At 40.0% G+C, this 19,669-nt stretch overlaps 1 protein-coding gene across 1 annotated transcript in view; it reads left to right on the top strand.

Moving 5' to 3' along the window:
- Positions 1-19,669, top strand: part of ARHGEF10 (Rho guanine nucleotide exchange factor (GEF) 10) — a gene marked incomplete at its 3' end in the record, with an annotated part of 59,830 nt that overhangs the window by 38,454 nt on the left and 1,707 nt on the right. Inside the window, exons 16-18 of the mRNA XM_008946853.1 lie at positions 1,747-1,892; positions 4,691-4,866; positions 19,464-19,579. Of these exons, the coding sequence (XP_008945101.1) occupies positions 1,747-1,892; positions 4,691-4,866; positions 19,464-19,579 (438 nt within the window). The remainder of the gene's footprint in view (positions 1-1,746; positions 1,893-4,690; positions 4,867-19,463; positions 19,580-19,669) is intronic.

The raw sequence follows: 19,669 nt of genomic DNA, 5'->3' as shown, positions 1-19,669 counted from the left end.
CTTTCCCCCACCCCCTCCTTGTAGAGCTTAACAACATGAGGTCATTCTAGTGATAGGTGTGAGATGTGACCTACCTCCAGGACTGACTGGTTAGTCTGTGTGCTGGAGTGGATGACATGCTAAAATAGCAGCAGCAGTATTGGGGTTCTGTGGCAGTGTAGGAAATAATGCTATGAAGTCCCATGTGCATTTTCTGCATTGGAAGATTCTACTTTTAATTTATCCTAGAGCTGAGGAATTACTCCTCTATGATGGAAAGAACCAGTTCTTTATACTGCAGTGCTTCCAACTATGGAGCAGTTCAAGATGTGCTACTGAATGTGTAGAACATCTTGTTTGAAGGAACATCCCAGTCTATTTCATTCATGTGTTTAGATCACACAATAGAAGTGTCTTTAAAGAACTGTAGAAGACACTCAGTAAGAAGGAAGTAACAATCTTCTTCATCTGAGTTTGCTAATATCTGCTGGGGATATATGTATCCTTATTTCATTAGCACATAAATGGTTCCTCATTTCCCAGGAGTTGAAGCATAAATGCTTCAATTATTGCTTTCATGAAGTTACAGGTGATTATATTCTGTTCTCATTCTGGGATGGAGTAATGAGGACATGCTGAAGGAGTGCAAAGGAGTGTGGGTTTTTTTGTGATGCATAAAAGCACAGTTTTTAGGAAAATAGTAGCCAACCAGAACACACTTGTTTTAACCTATTTATCAGAAATGGGGTACTGAATTAATTGTCATACTGGAATAGAATTTCTATTCTAAATGAATTGGAAGATGGATTCAGATACCTTACTTTTCTAGTTCTCATACTCCTGCTTCTTGAAGTGGCTACTAATCATCTACAAATAGTTGAAGGACTTCAAGATACAGAATGTGCTTTTTAAAAGGTGGCCTGGGTTTCCTTTTGTCAGTCAGCATCAGCTGTGAAATCTTGTATGTTATGTACACACTGGGAGGATGAATTGTTATATATGTGGATAGTCACTTCAGATCACACAGGGCCCTGTGTGCCTTCTGGGTTGATATTTGCCTGTACAGTTTTGGAACAATGCCAGGCAGGGTGGAGCAGGCGGTGAAGGACGTGGGTGGATAGGAAACAGGTGAATTATGGACCCTTTTGTTCTCTTGGCCACTGCTGAGGTGTGTTTGAGCTGTGAGGGATTGGTTCACGCTTGCACACAGCATTGATCCTCAACCCTTGAAGGCAAAGGGCAGGAGCCATTTACACGCCACACATCTCTTGCACATATCACCTTCCCTGCAGTCTGTGGCAAGCTGCCAGGCACGCTCGGCTAGCTCTGTGAGGCTGGGTGGACAGAGCAGGTGGGAGCACTCTTCATCCTCCCACCCTGACCTCCCTGCTTTGGGACAGCAGGAACCATGTGCAGCACTCGGATGGGCTGTGAAAGAAGGGATGAGGGAAGGAAACCATGCAAATTGTGGAAAGCATCATTTTTTTTTTCATTAGGGGACCTTTATCAGTGTGGGAGATTTTCAGAGCAATTATGTTCCATATGAAGGCTGAAAACCCCTGCAGGCCATACTGGTGGCAGCAGAAGTTACTGTTTCTGTAAATGAAAAGCACATTAGTGAAGAGGCTTAATTCACTTGGCAAATCCAGCTGCGAGCACTCGTGCTAGGGTGGCAAGTGACAATCCGTTGTATTTTCTTTTAGTTTTTGCACCAGCTGTTAGATATACCATGTATAATATACAGTGTTGATTGTTTTAAAAATCTAGCTGCTCAGCAGTGGGAACAGATACCTCATACGGACCGATGATATGGTTGAGACTGTTTACAATGACAAAGGAGAAATTATCAAAACCAAAGAACGACGACTTTTCATGTTAAATGATGTGCTGATGTGTGCAACGGTAAATATTCGGTAAGATTTGATTAATATTTTCTAAATGATCATTCAAACTTCAGCTGGAAAAAAAGTGACACTGAAATCTTTTTTAATTGCTATTGTTTTGCTATGGCTAATGAATTCTAGGAGTAGTCACAATGAATTGATAACTAGCTTTGCTAACAGTCCTCTAAACTGCCTGCTGATGTTTGGGAGTTTTAGAGTAAATTTGTAAGAAAATTATTTCAGTTGGGGATTACAGATAGTAGTGCTCTATGGTGTCCAGTTATTGCTGTGTATTATTGTTTAGTGGGACATAACCATGGCAAGGTAGGATTTTTTTTCCCATCTTCTTTAAATTCATACTGCCACACACATAAATCTGTAATTTGACACAATTTGCAAATGTTTTAAAAAAAAAAAATTAAAAAATAAAATTAAAAAAAAACTAAAACAAAACACCAAACAACAACAACAAAAAGAAACCAACCAACCAAAAAAAAAAAAACAAACACTAAAAACCAACCCAAAACACAAAGCCAATGCATGTTGCCAGAAAAAATCTGGAACTCACTAGAAAAGTTCCAGCTGGGGAAGGGTTTTTATCTCCAAGACCAAACATTAAAGGATTAAAGCTGAGGTGCTTTGAAGAAAGCATTTCTTTTTCATAGTGCCTTCTGTGTTTTAGTTGGCTGTAATTCTTACTGTTACTACATCTCTGTGCATGCCAAGGTCACACTCACATTCAAATGTTGCTTGTGTCATATATTGCTTTATGTGATGTTACATTCTGACAGAGAAAATGTGGACCATTAAAATCTTCCAAGAACAGCTTTTTCAAAGCACCGTATGAGTTGATATCTTAGTTTATTGCTGTTGCATGAATACAGTACATATTTTTTTAATCATGTGAATGCTTGGTCTCATGTTAGTGAGTGAGTAGTGGCTTGTAATAACCACTTCAGAAAATGAACAAGATTATGTCAGTTGTCCTGTGATTCTTTTCCTTTACAAATTCCTCAGTTCCTTAGTAACTTCTGGATATTTTCTTATGGTTGTTTGCAAGAAAATTGCTTTTAACCATTCACATTTTATCTTCTTCCATGCCATCATTGTCTTGGATTTTCTTTATTTGTCCCTGAAGTGGCAATGTGCAGTCTGGCTTTGTTTTCCCTGTGAAAAGTTCATGATTATGCTAAGTCTCTGGGTTCATTATGAAGTCAGCAGTTCTGGCAATGTTGTTCAGCACTGTTGTTCCCCTGGGCATTAGCTGGTTCTGAGTAACCTCCTTTGGTATGGTCATTAGGCATGCATGTGTCATGGGGTTTTGCTAACTCTGAAAAAGTTTAATTATGGGTTTGTCTGGAAGTTAAGGCTTGTTTTCCAACCCATTTAATTATATAACAGTGAGGTTTTGAAATAGTTGAATGCACTTTTAGCTTTATTCACTCTCAGACAAAAGATTTGTGACTTCCTTGGGGTGTTCTGTGGCAAGTGGGTCTACCTGTACACTGTGTGTATGGATTTAGGAAATCATGGACTCCTCCATGATTTCATGGACCAGTCTTAGATTTTTACTGCAGAAGGAACTACCTTTGTCATGCAAAATATAGCTAGGGACCAAAGGAAATCGTCTGCCAGATTTCACATCTGACAGCTGTATCCAGTCCAGAAGTTTTTGTTCAAAGCAAGTATGTGCTGTAGAGTCTACCACTTGCCTTGTTCAGCTCTCACAGGTTGAGCTTTATTTCTCTTCATTTTAGTGTGTAGAAGCTAGGCATCTTACCTAAGCTAAGCTTCTCTTATAGCAGGCCGGCAGATTTACCCTGGAGCTGTAGACTACTTCTTCAGATTTACATGTGCATATAGCTGTGCAGTATGTATCAGCTCACCTTTCTTAACCACCTTTACTGAAACACTGAGATGTCCTATGGGCCTGGGGACCACTGGTTCCAGACGACTTTTCTATAGCTGGCAAAAGACATATATTTCTATAGAGCACATGACCTTCAGAAGGTCTTTCTTCACATGTAGTCTAGGTAACCAGCTAGAACTCGAGACCGAACTTTCAAGTAGCAGCAGTTGGATGGCTTAGATGCTGTCCCTAGTGACTGGACAGCTGTGTCCACCTAGACCTGTTTACTATCTTCTGAACTCTATCAAGAGTTTATAACTATTTCCTTAAGCTGTGGCATTTGTGGCTTTTTGCTCATACCAGCTTCTTCATTGAAACAAAAGTATGACTGTTGCAAATATGTAGCTGACTGACCTCTGAAGTGCCTGTTGTGCTACGTACTTCCTTCAGCAGCAGCTCACATGGGATTACTCTCAGAGGCCCCAGCAGTTGCAAAGATCTGCTGTAAAGAACCTGCTGGGCCCAGTAGAAATTTTATTTTGTCATCCCTTTGGAGGTTATGTTGCCCTTCCTGCTGCTGGTAGTCTTTCAAAGGCCTCATCATCCATAATTCTCTAAATGTAGCAGGCACTTCTTTTGAGCACTGTTTCAAAAGAATTATGAAAATATGGAGCTGAAGTATTATCCTAAGCACTCATATTAGGATAGAAAAATGCAGGTTGATCATTTATGCTTTGTTATAGAAATGTGGGGACTGTTGCTGGCAGTCCTATGCTGTTGGTGAACAAGGTTATCTGCACCTGCATAGCTGCTCTTTGCACTCCAGGAAAGGTCAGTCACAAAAGTCAGCCTGATGCATGTATTTGAAGTTGTGTAATGCAATCAGACTGATAAACATCAGATTTTAGAAGCAAAAATAATAAATAGGATGCCATTAAACATAGTTTCTTGCCACAGCAATTATTTGTGTATCTTCCAGCTCTTCCTATGAAAGCAATGGCACTGTGACAACTGACCAGAGGTATTTATTGAAGTGGAGTGTACCGCTGGGACAAGTGGAGGTCATAGAGTATGGCAGCAGTGAGGGCCAAGGAGAGAACTGCAGGTTTCCACCCCAGCATTCTGCTGAAAATGTCCTCATTAACTCTAAGCCAAGTAAGTGACAGCAGGTACTGACTCTTACTTTATTTTTGTTCAAATCCATATTTGAATTTCAGTGGACTGCTGAAAACAAAGGGCAGCATTTTGTGTGAAGGCTTCTGTAATGTGAACAGTAATACAACCTGATTTTGGAAACCCAGAATCCATAAAGCGATAGCCAGTCTCCTGCCTTGCAACATGAATTACTTGTGTTTGTCATCATTTAAAGCTTTATGCATTGATGCATAGTTTGAAAGCATAAATGTGTGTGGGTATGCAAACAGATTCCTTTGGTGTCGTGTGCCAGCTGCCCCAGGGTAGCTGCTCGTGCATATGTTCTTTATCCTACAGTTGGAACAGAGAAGTTTCTCGCAACAAAAAACACCAGCCACCCTGTTTCTGTGGAATAAGTCTGGACACAAGTTGTTACTGCTGGGTAGAAGTTAATTCTCTGAAGCCCATAGTATCACACTCTTCACAACTAGTAATAAGTGCTTCAGGAAAAAAAAAACAGCTCAATTTTATTTTTAATTAATATTTTTGAGGCAATGTGCCAGTAGGTAATTTCCTCCTAGCGGCTTTCCAAAAATGACCTCAACCTCTGAAGATTTCAAGTTCCTTCTGTGCTTGTTAATCCCTTTTACAAGCCTGCCAACTACACTCAAGAGATGTATGAATTTCAAGAGTTTACTTAGGTATCTAACCTTTTGTATGAAATAAGTTAGTTTTATATCCTGTATTTTACCTCAGTACTGTATATTTAAATGCATTTAATGTATCCAGGTTGTGATCCCCATTGATGGGCTATAATCTACATAGCATATTTAGTCATAGTCCTGGGCATTATTTCATACTACGTTTATTTAATATTGCACCCGTGGCCTCATGAATTTTCCCACAGTTGTGCTGTAAGGAGGCATAAATTTTGCACTTCAGAATGATCTGAGGTGCATCAGCAGCATTTAATACCCTCCGTATTCTTCAGGATGGTTATTGTCAAGTCTTCTTCCTCCTCACCTTGTAAATAACCACAGAAAATTTTTGTAGGTACTTATGTCTCAATTTCAAGGATGACATCATTTTTGTAACTCCTTTTAAACATTAATGGGCTACTTAGACAACGAGATTCAAGTTCTTACAATATCATTTGCCAGCTGCTGTATGCAGGACCCTGAGAGAAGTGTATGTAAGGGCGCATATTACTTAGAATTGGGAGTCCCTCTTGCAGGTGAGTGTAGGAGGAACGGGTTGTTGAATGTTCCTCTTGTGACTTTGTGCAGCAGCTTCCCAGCCAATCAGACCAAATCGTTGCCTGTCAGCAAGGTCTGATGGGGAAGTGGAGCATGAGATGAGAAAGAAAAACTTTCACCCAAACAGCCCTGTAGAACCTACTTGAGCTTCTGGGCTTTGAGGTTTCTCAGCTTAATGAACTTTGGTGACAAAGCCACAAAAGAATGAAATTACTTTGTACATCCCTTGTAGTCTCAACCTCCAGGTTAAATAGCACTCAGTAGGTGAAAGATGAGCTGAACTAATTATTCTCGTGGTTAGCTCTGATTGTTGTGCTAATTCAGTCTTCTAATAAAAGGGATCAAAAGATAAGAATGAAAAGGATTGGAAGGGTTCTTATTATAGAAATTAATAAATCTTTCCTCAAATGAAACATTTCTGCCAAATGATCCAGATAAACTGAATATAACCAATCATGAAAGAGGAGTGTAACCTTGCTATTTGCATGTACTGCTGTGTCTCCACGAGCTCGTTCTGAATGCAGACGTGTCCAAGTTGGTCTGTAGAGACAAGCCTGAGTACATACCTAATTGTGTTACTTATTCTGTAGAGTGCCCCCCTAGTTCCAGTCTTCTTGGCTGCTAGAGATTACGTAAGCTCAGGCAGTACAGCCTTCCTGCAGAGAGGAAGAACTGGTAAGACTTTGTGTAATGGTTCACTGTTGCTTTTTTATTTGCACCCACCAAGATCCTACATTTTGTAGTTGATGATGACAGAATCTTAATCATGGTAGCATCACTTCGTTGGTGAGACTGTTGGGTGTTTGCCACAAATTGCAAAGCACTTCTAGCATGATAATGATATTCTCTGCCTGAAACTGCCCAAGTTCACTTTTTTTTCTGTGCCGCAGTCCTCCTTATGAAGGAGAAGCATATCTCACTACTAATTATTGGCTAAATGCAACGAGTGCTTTCAGCTTTCCGTGATGCTGCAAGAAAGGATAATACAGTGTAAAGAGAAAAACTTTGGGTGCTACAGAGAATTTAATAGCTGAATTTGAATTCATCTTATACAAGCTGTAATATGCAACCGTTGAAAGGTTTTATGAGTATGTAGAAATCAAGGGTATGCTTTAGTACATGTCTAAGGTGGAAAGGAAGAGCTGCGTGAACTTAGTTTTCACTTGGCAAAATCATCAGTTTGCAGTTTTCTATCCAGTTCTGCTTTGTGTACCAGGCTTCTGTCTCTAAATTCCAGAGAAGAGCACATTTAGGGGTTGTTAAGTTCATGTCCTTTTTTTTGAGCCCCATGGCTTTTGTCAGGAGAAACTGTGTGACCAGAGGGTGTTGGGGGGAAAGCAGGAAATATTTCTAGTGTCTGACAGTTATGCAGTGCTACGCTGCTCCTGTCCTTGATGTGCTTTTGCTTATTCCTGTTGTTCTCCTTCAGCACCAAAAAGACTGTGAGTTCTTCTAGTTAAGAATGTGGAGGGTTGAAATCTCAGCCATTTGACAGAGTCTTTTATTGCTGTGGTTCTAATATTGTGTCCTAATGAAGTGCAATTATAGCTTGTGTACTACCTGTAATGATATTTAAAGCAGAAACATTTCACATCTTCAATCTTCAGGAAAAAACAGCATGCTTAGCAGATTGCATTTCTCTGAGCAGGTCAGGTAAAGTCATGTTTCATGTATTGGAATTAGTCTTGCTTGAAAATCTGTGTGTATGAATCTCTGGCATCCCAACTTGATGGTTCCTCTGGAATTAGTTATCTTCACTCTGTGTGACAAAGAGGCCTGATGTCTTAATAGTGTTTCTGATAGGTTATTGCTGTTCTCCTTCCCAAATGGTCCATGTGCAGGAGCAGAGACATGTTGATAGTACTGAAAAGTTGAATTAATACAGGAAAAGATTAGTATTTTCAGCATGAACAGGAAGTTGTGTATTCTGGGTTTTGATTTACTTGTGCAAGAAGAAGAGAGGTATTTGAAGGGTGTTTTAGGTGGTTATGGGAGCATATGACTTGTTAAGAGATAAATACTACTATAATGGTAGGTGAGGTTGCTAACTGAAGGCCCCTTACTGCGGCCTGTTGCAATGGGACAAGAGGTAATGGTTTTAAACTAAAAGAGACTAGACTAGACTAAAATATAGACTAGATAAAAGGAGGAAATTTTGTACACTGAGGGTGATGAAACACTGGAACAGGTTGCCCAGAGAGGTGGTAGATGCCCCATTCCTGGAAACATTCAAGATTAGGTTGGATGGGGCTGTGAGCAACCTGATCTGATTGAAGATGTCCTTCCTCACTGCAGAAGGGTTAGACTAGATAACCTTTGAAGGTCCCCTCCAACCCAAGCTATCATATGATACTGTGAAACAAGAACTGTTGATGCAAGGTCCCCCAAAAAAACTTAGCAAAAGTGTTATGTAATATGGGGATGGCCATGGGATACAAATGGTAGAAAAGCTCAAAAGGAGACGTTCCTTAATTACACATTTTCCTTATGCAATGTTAACTAGTGAATTCTGTTCTTCCACACAATTGCGTTGATACAGGCATTGATTTCATCTCCTGTCTGTCTGTGAACTCCTTAAAGTAACAGATTCAATGTTCACATCTGGAATATGGGTTTGTTTTTTTTTTCCTTTATTTTTCTCCTTTTTTTGTATGTGTGTGTTTGGTTTGGTTTGGTTTGGTTTTTTTCCAAGATAGTTATAGGTAACATGTTCATTATGGACCCAGGGAAATTAACATCAACTTTAGGGGCTCCTAAATTTTAGTATTTGCTCTGTCATGGATTTGCTTGCATATTTGTGGGTACTTCTGTACCTCAGTTTCCCCACCTATAGGATGAACTGTATTTTCCTCTAGAAGAATGAGAAGTTGATCTCCAGTTGCAGGTCATCAATCTTTACATAACATCACTGAAAATATATGCATTTCACTGCCCTTTAAATGGGAATATAGGAGAAAAAGTCAAATATACAGGCCAGAGGTTCAGTTTCTCAGACTCCTGGCGTGTGTCACTACGAGTTTGCACCACTATATGTAAACTGTTAATGGGTCATTGAATGTGGTGTCTGTGCCCTGGTGAATCCCTCGTTGGTGCGACAGTGACCACCCTGAGCTGTCTGTACTCTGATTCCCAAGAATGAAAAGGGTGAGCTGTAAATGTTTTTCACAGTGATTTTATTTAAGACCAGACTACAGAGACCCTGTAGAAGCAAAGGGAAGGGGTCAGCATCCTGCCATTTCTGAGTGGGAAACTTGTCAACAGTGTTCTGCTGATCATGTTGATTAGGAGCCATGCACAGTATATTACTTAAGCAAAGAGCCAATTAATCTGAGCCATAAGGCTAGAGACTGAAAGAGAAAATGAGCAAGACCCATCTGTACTATACATCATGCAGCGATGAGCATAGGAGATAACAGTAAAATGAAAAAGCACGTTAGCACATTTGTGTTTATGGCTGTATTTTGGTGCTGTTTTTTTCTTTCGCAGGTTTACAGTTTGCGGCTGAGATCAAACTTCAGCACTGCTAAACCATGGCATCTCTCCTTTCCTGCTCGACTTTCAGGGGTACTTTTGTACTCCATTTCTACTCATCTGTGCTTTTAATCTTTGTGGGTTTTGTTTATTGTCAAAAACTGTAGTGACACAATGCTGAAGTGCAGGTGTGATTCCATTCTTCCAAGTTTCCTTCTGCTTGATGCAGTCACTTCATGTAGGTCTCCAAGTGTTGCCAGGGAAACAGGGATGTGGGATGTTTGATGCACTACAGTGTGCACTTGTGTTTCTTTTAACATCTCATTCGGTGAAAGGACTTAAAAGCAGAGGTAGTGCTACTGTGATAGCTGTTGCCATTAAAGATTTTTTTTTTCTGTTTTTTTTATGATGAGAAATACAGAATTGGGGAACGGGGTGGGGGAGGTAGTCAGCTTTATCATCACTTTAAGGCTGGGCAATCATAATACAATGTCCAGAGTAAGTAGGACTAAATACTAATTGGCATATCAACTCTAACATTGGTGATAAGGTTTTGAAAAGGATGATGTGGTATGAATTACTAGTTGAACTACCTTTCATCTCTATGAAATATGTATAGAGTAATAATGTAACTCTTTATTTTGAAACTATTTAAAATAATACTGTACACTAAAGGAGATATAATATATTCAGAAATGTCAGCTATCATTGATATATGTGAACAGAAGACCAGAGATTTTAAGTAAATCTAAGTCCAAACAGCTAGTTCAGCTGAGCAAACTGGGTGACATTAAATAGTTGACTTGCTAAGCAGATGTATGTTTCTAGCTAGCGGATTAGGCACAGAATAAATGAGGTGTTATATGTTTGTCTCATCCATTTGGGATAAGATTCTTCTCTTTGCCTTTCATATTCATTACAGTGATTATAAGGCTTGACGTTCACTTCCTATAAACCTTTCTCTGTGTTGCTGGGGGTCTCATCCATGTCTTGACACAGAGTAGTAAAATGAGTGGAAACCTAGCTATAAGCAAATGAGTATGAAAGAGGGAGGGAAGCCTCTCGCAATGTGATTTCCACCTGAGTTGTTACAGAGTCTGGTGGGAACTCCTGTGTAAACATCTGGCAGCATGGCCAGTATACAGTCACCTGCAGACTTGTCTTGAGATCCTTGCAGTACTTCGCTCATTCAAATGCTCCTTCACATGTGTACTTTCACTGCATATTTATGTTGGTGTCTATCTTCTCACATCTAGGTACTCTCTCATCCATTGTGCCCATGTAGCTGCACCCCAGAGGTCCTGTGGAGTCCCTCTCCCTCCTCAGCCTTCCCCTTTGGGACCTGTGAGAGGCAAAGGCCATGGCACCTCCTTCCTTTCACTCTAAACCCTCTTTGCCCACGGGACTTTCCTTCCCCCTGGGAGCAAAGCCAGGCACTGGGGTTCCTCTGATGGGTACCTGCAGCCAGTGCATAGTCCATATGGGCATGTGACCGTAGTCCCCGCTAGAGCAATGCTGGGGAGTCGGGCAGTTGCATCCGCTCTGGCCAGTTTCTTCCTCCAGTTTAGTTTCACTTCCTTCCTGATCTCTGGCACAGCACAGCTGCTTCTGTCAGGAGGAAGAATATTCGTGACATATTTATCTCTGAAATTCCCTGTGCAATTGGGATTAACTGGAGTCTAATATGATCCTGAAGCCATGCTCTCAATGTATGAGCTAGTTCTCAGCATCTCAAGAGGCTTTACGTTTCCTTGGTATTCTTGCATAATTTTACTCACAAATGGTTGAGCGCTATGAAGTTAATACCTCACTCAGTATCTGCAGTTGCAAGCTGTTGATTTTATCTTGGTATTGCTCAAGCTGCGTGAATAAGCAATTTTGTGTTCGGAGTGTAGTTTTTGTGCAACCTGTTCCTTGGTGCTCAGACCTGATACAGTGGGCATACACAGAGACAGGTCTCAGCATTCATGTAATTACCAGCTGAGAGAAAGGTATTAACAGCTGACAGAGGTGAAACGTGTTACAAATACTTTGTCAGAGTTGAGACTTGGGAGGTTTGTTTCCCAGCTGTGCTCTGCGTGTACTGGGTGGCATGTGGTAGTTGGTTCTTTGTGATTAGAACCTGAAGAATTCCTCTGTCTTGTATGGCAGTGAGAATAAGTATATTAAAGAGTTTTAGAGACTCACATTATCAGATTCAATTATTAAGCTCATAAAGACTACCTTTAGGTGCTTATATGATTAAAGTATGTTTAAACTGAATAATGTCATTTCATGTTCGTGATAGTGCTCTTCATGTTGGTTGATGATACATCCTGACAGTATAGGTTAATTAGACTCGCTTACCCTATGTCTGAATTTAATAGTTGATGTTGTGGTAATCTCAGGGGTTGATTGCTTATAACTTAATACTATGTATGTGTTTGTGCAGCTTCTTTCTGCACTAGGTGACTAAGCTTAATTTAGTGTTATGATGCAAAGCTACATGTGTGTAGCTGCTCAGCTTCTCACTGATGGCTGCCAAAAAAGCTCTTGTTTTGGGAGAACGTTCCTGACTTCCCATTTGCTTCAATTTCCAAACCTGGAGATTGATACTAGGCTCTAAATATTTCTGTAGCTTAGAACTAGGAGAGTGATGTAACCTCAAGGGAGCTACAGTTCAGCTATGGTGGCTCAGATTTTTCGGGAGCATACAACTGTGGAGATCATGGGATGGATTTGGTATGAAAGAATAAACAGGGGTAAGGCAGAAAGTATGCTTTTCTGTTATGAACTTTAAGTTGATCTGTGGGCTTGTTTAGTTCTTAAACCAGGATTTTTGATTCACAAGGCTACTTTTTATTTTACTGAAATTCCATTTAGCTGTTAAAATGATGTCATAAAAGAGAAAGGAGAAAACATGACCCACCCACATGCTTCTCTGAGGTGACTATGGAAACAGGAGCAGCATGACTGAGCAAGTGGGAAGACACAAATAGGAGGAGGGTGATGCTGGGGGAGTTATCAGGGACTTTGCTTACATAACACAACATGCGGGAAGCTTGTAGTTCTGCATCTAAAAATAAAATCTCATGTGCTTTGTCAATGGCTTTAAGACTCGCACCAAATTGCCAGGCAGAAGGGATCAGAGGTATGAAGGCATGTCCCTTGTGTATAGCTGGTGCCTGGATTTGTTGAGTTCTGTGCAAGAGAAGGTTTCAGTGCAGCAGGGAATCCTCATCACCAGCCTTCCGGTGAAAACTAGGTGTTCTACTGTGAAGGGTTGTGAAAAGGAAAAGGGAATAATACTTAACAGCAAGCATCAGTGTCAGCTCCTCAATGAATGACAATGTTCTTGGTATTCACAATATTCACAGCCCTTTTGCCAGCTCTTTTTATCTGTTGCTGAAATAAATTGTTTGTATGTGAAAATGCTACATAAAGGTCTCCTTTTCTACTTGAAGTGAGAAAATGAATTCTACTAGGCCTGCTCAGGGAGAATGTTTCCTTCACTTGACAAGTTCTTTTCCCCAGAGCAGCTGTAAGGCATTTGTCCTGTGTGTTTTGTGTACCAGTGTATCTGTAGGAGCAGAGCCGAGGACTAAGTGTAGGGGAAGAATTCCTCAATTGCAGAAATTGAATCTTGGGCCTTATTAATGGTTTCTGGGCTTCTTTCTTTAAATTAATTGTCACGATTGTCAGAGAACAGGAAGCTGTTTTACTTCAGGTATATTATCTCTCAAACAACCTCCATCCTTGTCCCTCCTAAAGGTGGGCATCTTAAACTGAGCAGTGGGATGTTGTCTACCTATTATTACTTGAAAAAAACAGTGAAACGTTTACAGGACAAAGTTAAAATGAAACAATTGAACAGTTCTGACTGTGCTTGAGGAGTTTTAAATATATTGCTGCTACATCATCATAGTTTAATTTAAACATGTAAACGGCCTTGTGAATTCTGGACAGTTTATTATAAACTGATCAAGAATTCATCTGGTATCATGATGCTTTGCTTTCCAGAACACTGTACAAGCTTCTTAGGTTTAAATGTAGATCTAAATGTTGCACATGGGGCCTGTTTCTTTATTATTTGTTCTGAGAAAGTAATTCCATACGAGTAGCAGTTTGTGTTCCTCAGACACAGCAACTTTTGAAGTTACCTCCCACATATGTAAATTCTCCCCCCATGGCAGGTGATTTTTACGGTTAAGATGAGGATTGAACCTTTTCCAGATCTGTTGTCTCCATAACACTGTTTCAGCATGCTGCCTGAATGCACACAGATGGCTCAGTGGGAGGAAGAAATACAAATGCGCTCAGCCTTGGAGACCAGATTGCAAATGACAAGTCAAATTTGGGATCTACCAGTCTTTCAAAGTAGTCTTCAAATGTGGCATGTTCTTCAAGTGTGTCATTAATTTTGTGTTACCCCTCAATAATTCTGGAACTATAGTCAGGAACATGGCCTTTCCCCATTTTGGTTGTGGTTTTCACATGTGTGTATTCATGAGCTTCTGTTTCATGTAACATCTTGTCTGACTCCAGGGCTCTGTGTCTCTTGGAAGCAAAGTAATCTTTCTAAGGACCTTGAATTTCCGTGACACATTGGTTCTCACTTCATGTCAATATGACTTTTTCCAAAGCATTCTGTATTGATCTGCTGTGGTTTTTGAACCACGTGGGGGAAAGTGTCATTACTGTAATCGTACTCAAGGTAGATCTTGTCAAGATTAGTTACTTTGCAGTGGAAGAGATACCCAGGAGTATATCTTCCCTCAGTCTTTGGCTTTAACCTGATGTAGAATACAGAAATACTTGCAAGAATAGCTGCAAGATTGAAAGTATGCTGAATGAGGCTTTTGTTTTATTTGCATGCCATTTGGATTTATGTCATAATATTGCTTGAAGAAGTCCTACTAATTGTGAATAAATAGGAGTTTAGTATGGGAAGGGACCACCTGAGCAATTATGTTTGCCTACCCAGGAACAGATGTTTAAATTACTGGTGACTGCATCGACTCTAGGCATTGTAGTACTTTCTTCTTCCCCTTCAGTAGCAGAAATCTGTGCTAAATTAGTGATTCACAAGTGAGAATCAGAGCATACAGCAATGTGTGTAGATGTGTACAAGTTAGCACATCACCCCAGTAAATAAATGTGTCCCTTAGTAATTGTCTGAGAGGAAGAATAGGGCGTGATCACTTCAAGATCATAATATCCACTATGTTTGTGGGGCCCATGAGAATTGACACTTTAGAGGAACTGGGTAGACAGTGATCCCAAGGGAGCAGCTGCTGCTCTGCTGGCCCCGTGGGGAAAGAGCTGCAGCTGCAGGTGGTGCTCCCCAGCAAAGCGGCCTGCTGCCAGAGGTGGGAATTCTCCTCCTCTGCCCACACCCAAGCACTACCACACAGACTCCTCTCTCACATGTGTATATTTATGCACAACCTTCCAAATCCTAATTTTGCCCGAGCCAAGTTAAACTGACTTAACCACACCCAGGGAGTTTCCTGTAGGCTTTGAAAATTGCTGGATGTAAAGGGGCTAAAACTGCTTGTTTCAGTTATAAGAATTACTTCAAGCCAAAGGCAAAACTGGTGAGTTTAAAGCTGTGCTGCTGAGAGTAACACTGGGAAACTAGCAGGTAAAATGTTTAGTATTATCTTCAAGTATATCTCAGCTAAGGAGCAATTGTTATAAAAAGGAGAATCTTCCCACCCCAATTTTACATAGCAGCAAAAATAAATTTAAACTTTTATCCCTCTAAAGCAAGTGGCAGTTTTGTTCCCATTCTTAACCTTGAATATATTCATAATAATGTCAAGCAAGAAATTAGATATTTTGCATGAATTACTGATTGTTGGCAGTAAACTTGCCTGTTGCAGGGAGGCACGAATTCCTCTGGTAAAATCCTAGCAACAAAGGAGTTGATGAAAAAAAAATTCCTGCTAACTTACACGTGGCCAAGATTTCACCCTTGATCTGTAGGTGGAATGCAAAATACGCTGCCTCCAAAGCCACACATGTGGTTATTTGTTACAGCACGCTGACTTCTCTCCTGCCCGGGCACACCGTCCTCTGGAACATGTAGGATGTGTAGGGCTGGGGAAAACCTTCTCTAAAATCATGGAAAAGTTTTTTTCACAATGGAAAATAAGTTGGTTTAGACCCTAATAATCAGCAAGAGTGGCTTAAAAATAGGAAGGAAATGGCTTTATCACTTGTGAAACATTTCAAAGTACAGAAAGAAACCAACCACGTATCTGCTTTGGAGTGAAGCCAAGAGTTTTCAGTGCTTTCTGTGGAAAAAAGAGAGTGAACACCCACCCCAAAATAGTCAGCAATCAAGCGGGCAGGGAACATGTGTGGGCTGGAGCAGCCTGTCTTTGGCTTTGAACTGAGAAATGCATCTGGTGAACTAGTGTGTCCCACCACCTCCTTCACCCAGGAAAAAAACTGTCAGACAGTTCTCAGCCAGATCAACGGGCAGTCAATATATTGTTCACCACCACAAAGCTAATCCTATTTTGGGAGACATGGCGAGTAACCCATAAAGGACCCAGTTCAGAGATGAAGTTGCTAGAACTTCTAACTTGTTATCCAGACACAAATCAAGTGGTCAGTTGTCAGAGAACTCTCTTCTCAGGAGCCCATCATTGCTGATCTCTGCATCCCAGTTATTTTTCTGTATTCCACTAAGGACCTCTATGAAGGAATGACATTAGCTGTGCCTATTGATCTAGTCCTTGACTGACTATTAGAATTTATTCTTAATTTAGACATTTGTCTTTTCTAGAACATTAGAGGATGAAAGTGGGCTCTGTTTATTTATTTACTTTTTGGCTTCCTTTTCTGTGCTAAGAACATGGTCTTTAATGAGTGAACCTAAAAGGACTTCCATTTGGTTTTTCGGTGTGACAGAATTGCAGATGCCAGGTTAGTTTATTTGCTTTGACACGCCTACTGCATCCTTTTTATCTTGACTTATTAAAAACTTATAAAATATGCATGATGTAGACAATACAGGTTGAGGTGACAATTACTGAATGAAACTCAAGATTTATGCCTTATTCCTAAGGCTGGAACAAGGATATTAGTAATAGCATTTGGAGCTCCAGGAAGAGGATTGTTAGAGGACAGCCCTTTTCAGGCATGCTGAGTGTATATACTGCACAGGACAAGTCCATCTGTGGAAGTAGTTAAAGCTTTCTTTATGGCCTCACTTGAAGACTGTAGTATGAAGTCCTGCAGCATCTAAGAGTTGCTTGAATCTTTGTTGACATATGTTGCAGGTTAGTGTCCATTCTCTGACCTGTTTTCAATAATGAAATTAAATATCTGGTAAGTCTGTCTTTGTGAAGCTGTAAAGAGTAACCCTGGCTTTTAAAACTTAAAAATAAAGTAATTCACGAGTGAAAATACCCATTCTATACAAGGGAATCCTCACAAACGTTCAGCTTTTCACAGTCTTGTAGTTGTAAATTTTTTCTTGGTTGAAACTCACAAAGATAAATTTCAGAATTATTTGTAATACATTTTTCAGTGCAGCAGTATAGTTTGTTTAGTAGTGGAGTATATAAAAGGCAGGTAAGTGAATAGACTTCTGCCAAAAACTCAGCTAAACTGCCAGTCATTTCTGATCAGCTTTTTAAAATTTGTTTTGCAGAAGTTATCTTCTTGTTATAGAAATTTAGGGTAAGAATGATTTCATTCGTGGTTTTTAATAGTGCCAAACACATTGTCATGGCTTTTGGCTAGAATTCACCAAACCTCTATAAACATTGACCCCTCCCCTTTCTTTGCATGTAGACCCATCAAAATCAACCGTTTCACGTGTCTAGGAACTTGTGATTTTGGTGCTTAACAAATTACAATTATTGTAGACATTAGCAATAGAAAAGGTGTAAGCTATCAGAAGAGGGATACAAGGAGATGTGATAACTTTCAGATGTTGATTTTTCAAGTATTTGAACTGCATAAAGTGAAAATGCAACTTAATGAAAGTACATAGTCTCGAATTCCAGAAAAGCATTTATGTTTTTTTAACCAAATCTGCAAACATACTCTACTGACCATAATCTCAGAACTCTTCCTCTCAGGTCCACTTTGCAGTAATTTCTTTTCACTGTGTTCAATAAATGTAATGATCTTTTTTTATGTACTTGTTTGGTTTTAAGGGTAAGAAAGTCTTAAGCTTTACATTCAGAACAGGCAAAGGATGGTGTGTGAAAGTTCTGTCTGTTCTCTGGCTGGGTACATAGTAAGTGCAGTCATTCTACTGTTTAGTGCTCAAGGGCAATGGAAATCCTTTCATTGATTCAATTTACCAGAAGATTTAAAGGCAAGAGAATAATTGGAAATTTTATGGGAATGTGTAATATCTCAGGTTTGTGTTGCATTTTCCTGCAGTGGAGAATTTAGAGATAAAGTAACTTTACATTTTCCTTGGGCCTTGACCGTTTATATTCTTTAAGGCTTAAGGCAGAGTCCTAGCTTAATATACTAAATTGTATTGAAGAAGACATCCAGTGATGGCCTTATTCTCTATGATGCCTCCAGATAGGAATATCTGTTTAGAAAATAGTTATCTTGATATGTAACTGAGAATATAGTGATGATTTTAGGAGAATTGTCTCATGCATGTTTATTTTTCATGATTATTCTGGTTTGTGCTACTTGATAGCTTTGTGTTTGGTTTGTTATGTTTTGGTTTGTACACTGGTCCCTGTAGCAGACTTGGGGAACGGGGGTGCTAGGGGTGTCTCAGCTGGCAGCTGCACTGTGTCCAGCAATAATCTGCCCTGGCACCCACACCTGGTGGCATGGCTCGTGTCTGTCCTCCCAGTCTCTCTGCAAAGTGAGTAGCCAGCATTTTATTTAGATTGTGTTCTTGCCAACATGGGCAAAATCCTTCTGCTGCAGGGGAGGTTTTTGCCCGCAGACTAACTTCCAAAGTTATGGTAAGGGTAAAGGATCTGTAGTTTGGATACTGCTCTGCGTGAGCTAAATAATCTGCAGGGGTTTCCTGGAAAGATAATCCAGCCTGGTTCCTGTCATTCAGCCAAAGGGAAACATGCTGACTTTGTATGAGACAGGGAGAGTCTTTTTAGGGGGGAGGGAGAGTGTTGTTTCTACAGGAATTACACAGCCATGCAGCTCCTAGTGTCATGTCTGGGAGTCAGCGTGGATTAGCAGGGGTCCGCAAGCTTTTTGCCTTTAAATAGATAATTTATTCTACTAATTAGGGTTCTGAGTTTATCATGTGACCAAAAGCAACCTTCAGGCAGGATGGCTGAGGTGTAACAGCAAGTCTGTTGCTTGGTGCTGCGCAAAACTTCCCTGTCAGTGAGAGATTTTGGGGGCAGTGAAGCTCTGATATTTGTCACAGTTCTAGTGCATGCCTATTAAAACTACACATAATGCTCCCTGTCATACTAGATGAACAAACTTCAGTCTTAATTGTAACTGTAAAAGACAATGGTAAAGTGAGGTAAAAGGAAATGCCTGTGGTAGTGCCTGTACATGCAGAGGTAATATGTGATAACATACTGCTACCTACAATTTCCTGGATGCATTTCACAATTATCTGTCTGCAGGGACATTAAACACACCTGGAGCAGCAAAGAGAAATATTAATGATATAGGTACGAATAAACCACTCTGATTTTTGGCAGTAATGAAGACCCTAGCTGCACTAGTGTAGCTGTATTACTGCTGTATTAGTGCACCAATACATTAGTGCATGAGTTGTTTTTACAATCTAGACAGTGTGACCAATTTTGATAAGCTTAATTTTCATAGTGTTAAGAAATAGAAATATGTTCGTGTTATTATCTTTGTCATGCTTTCCTCCTTCAACTGAGAATTCTGGCTTTCTGTGATATATAACCTGATTTTTTTTATTCATTTTAGACAAGCTCTATATGGGACCAGGGCATCTGTACCATGATCTGCAGAACCTTTTACATGACTTGAATGTAGTTGGCCAAATTAGTCAATTAATAGGCAGCCTTAAAGGAAACTATCAGGTAATAAACAAAGCTGGATTTATTTTTCAAATATGTTCCTGTCTTGAAGTAGCATAATTCTGTCTCCCTAGAATCTGTGCAAGACATTCT

This window comes from Merops nubicus, unplaced genomic scaffold (genome assembly GCF_000691845.1).
Source record: "Merops nubicus isolate BGI_N331 unplaced genomic scaffold, ASM69184v1 scaffold9359, whole genome shotgun sequence".
Classification (NCBI taxonomy): domain Eukaryota; kingdom Metazoa; phylum Chordata; class Aves; order Coraciiformes; family Meropidae; genus Merops; species Merops nubicus.
This window is presented reverse-complemented; position numbering and strand designations above follow the sequence as displayed.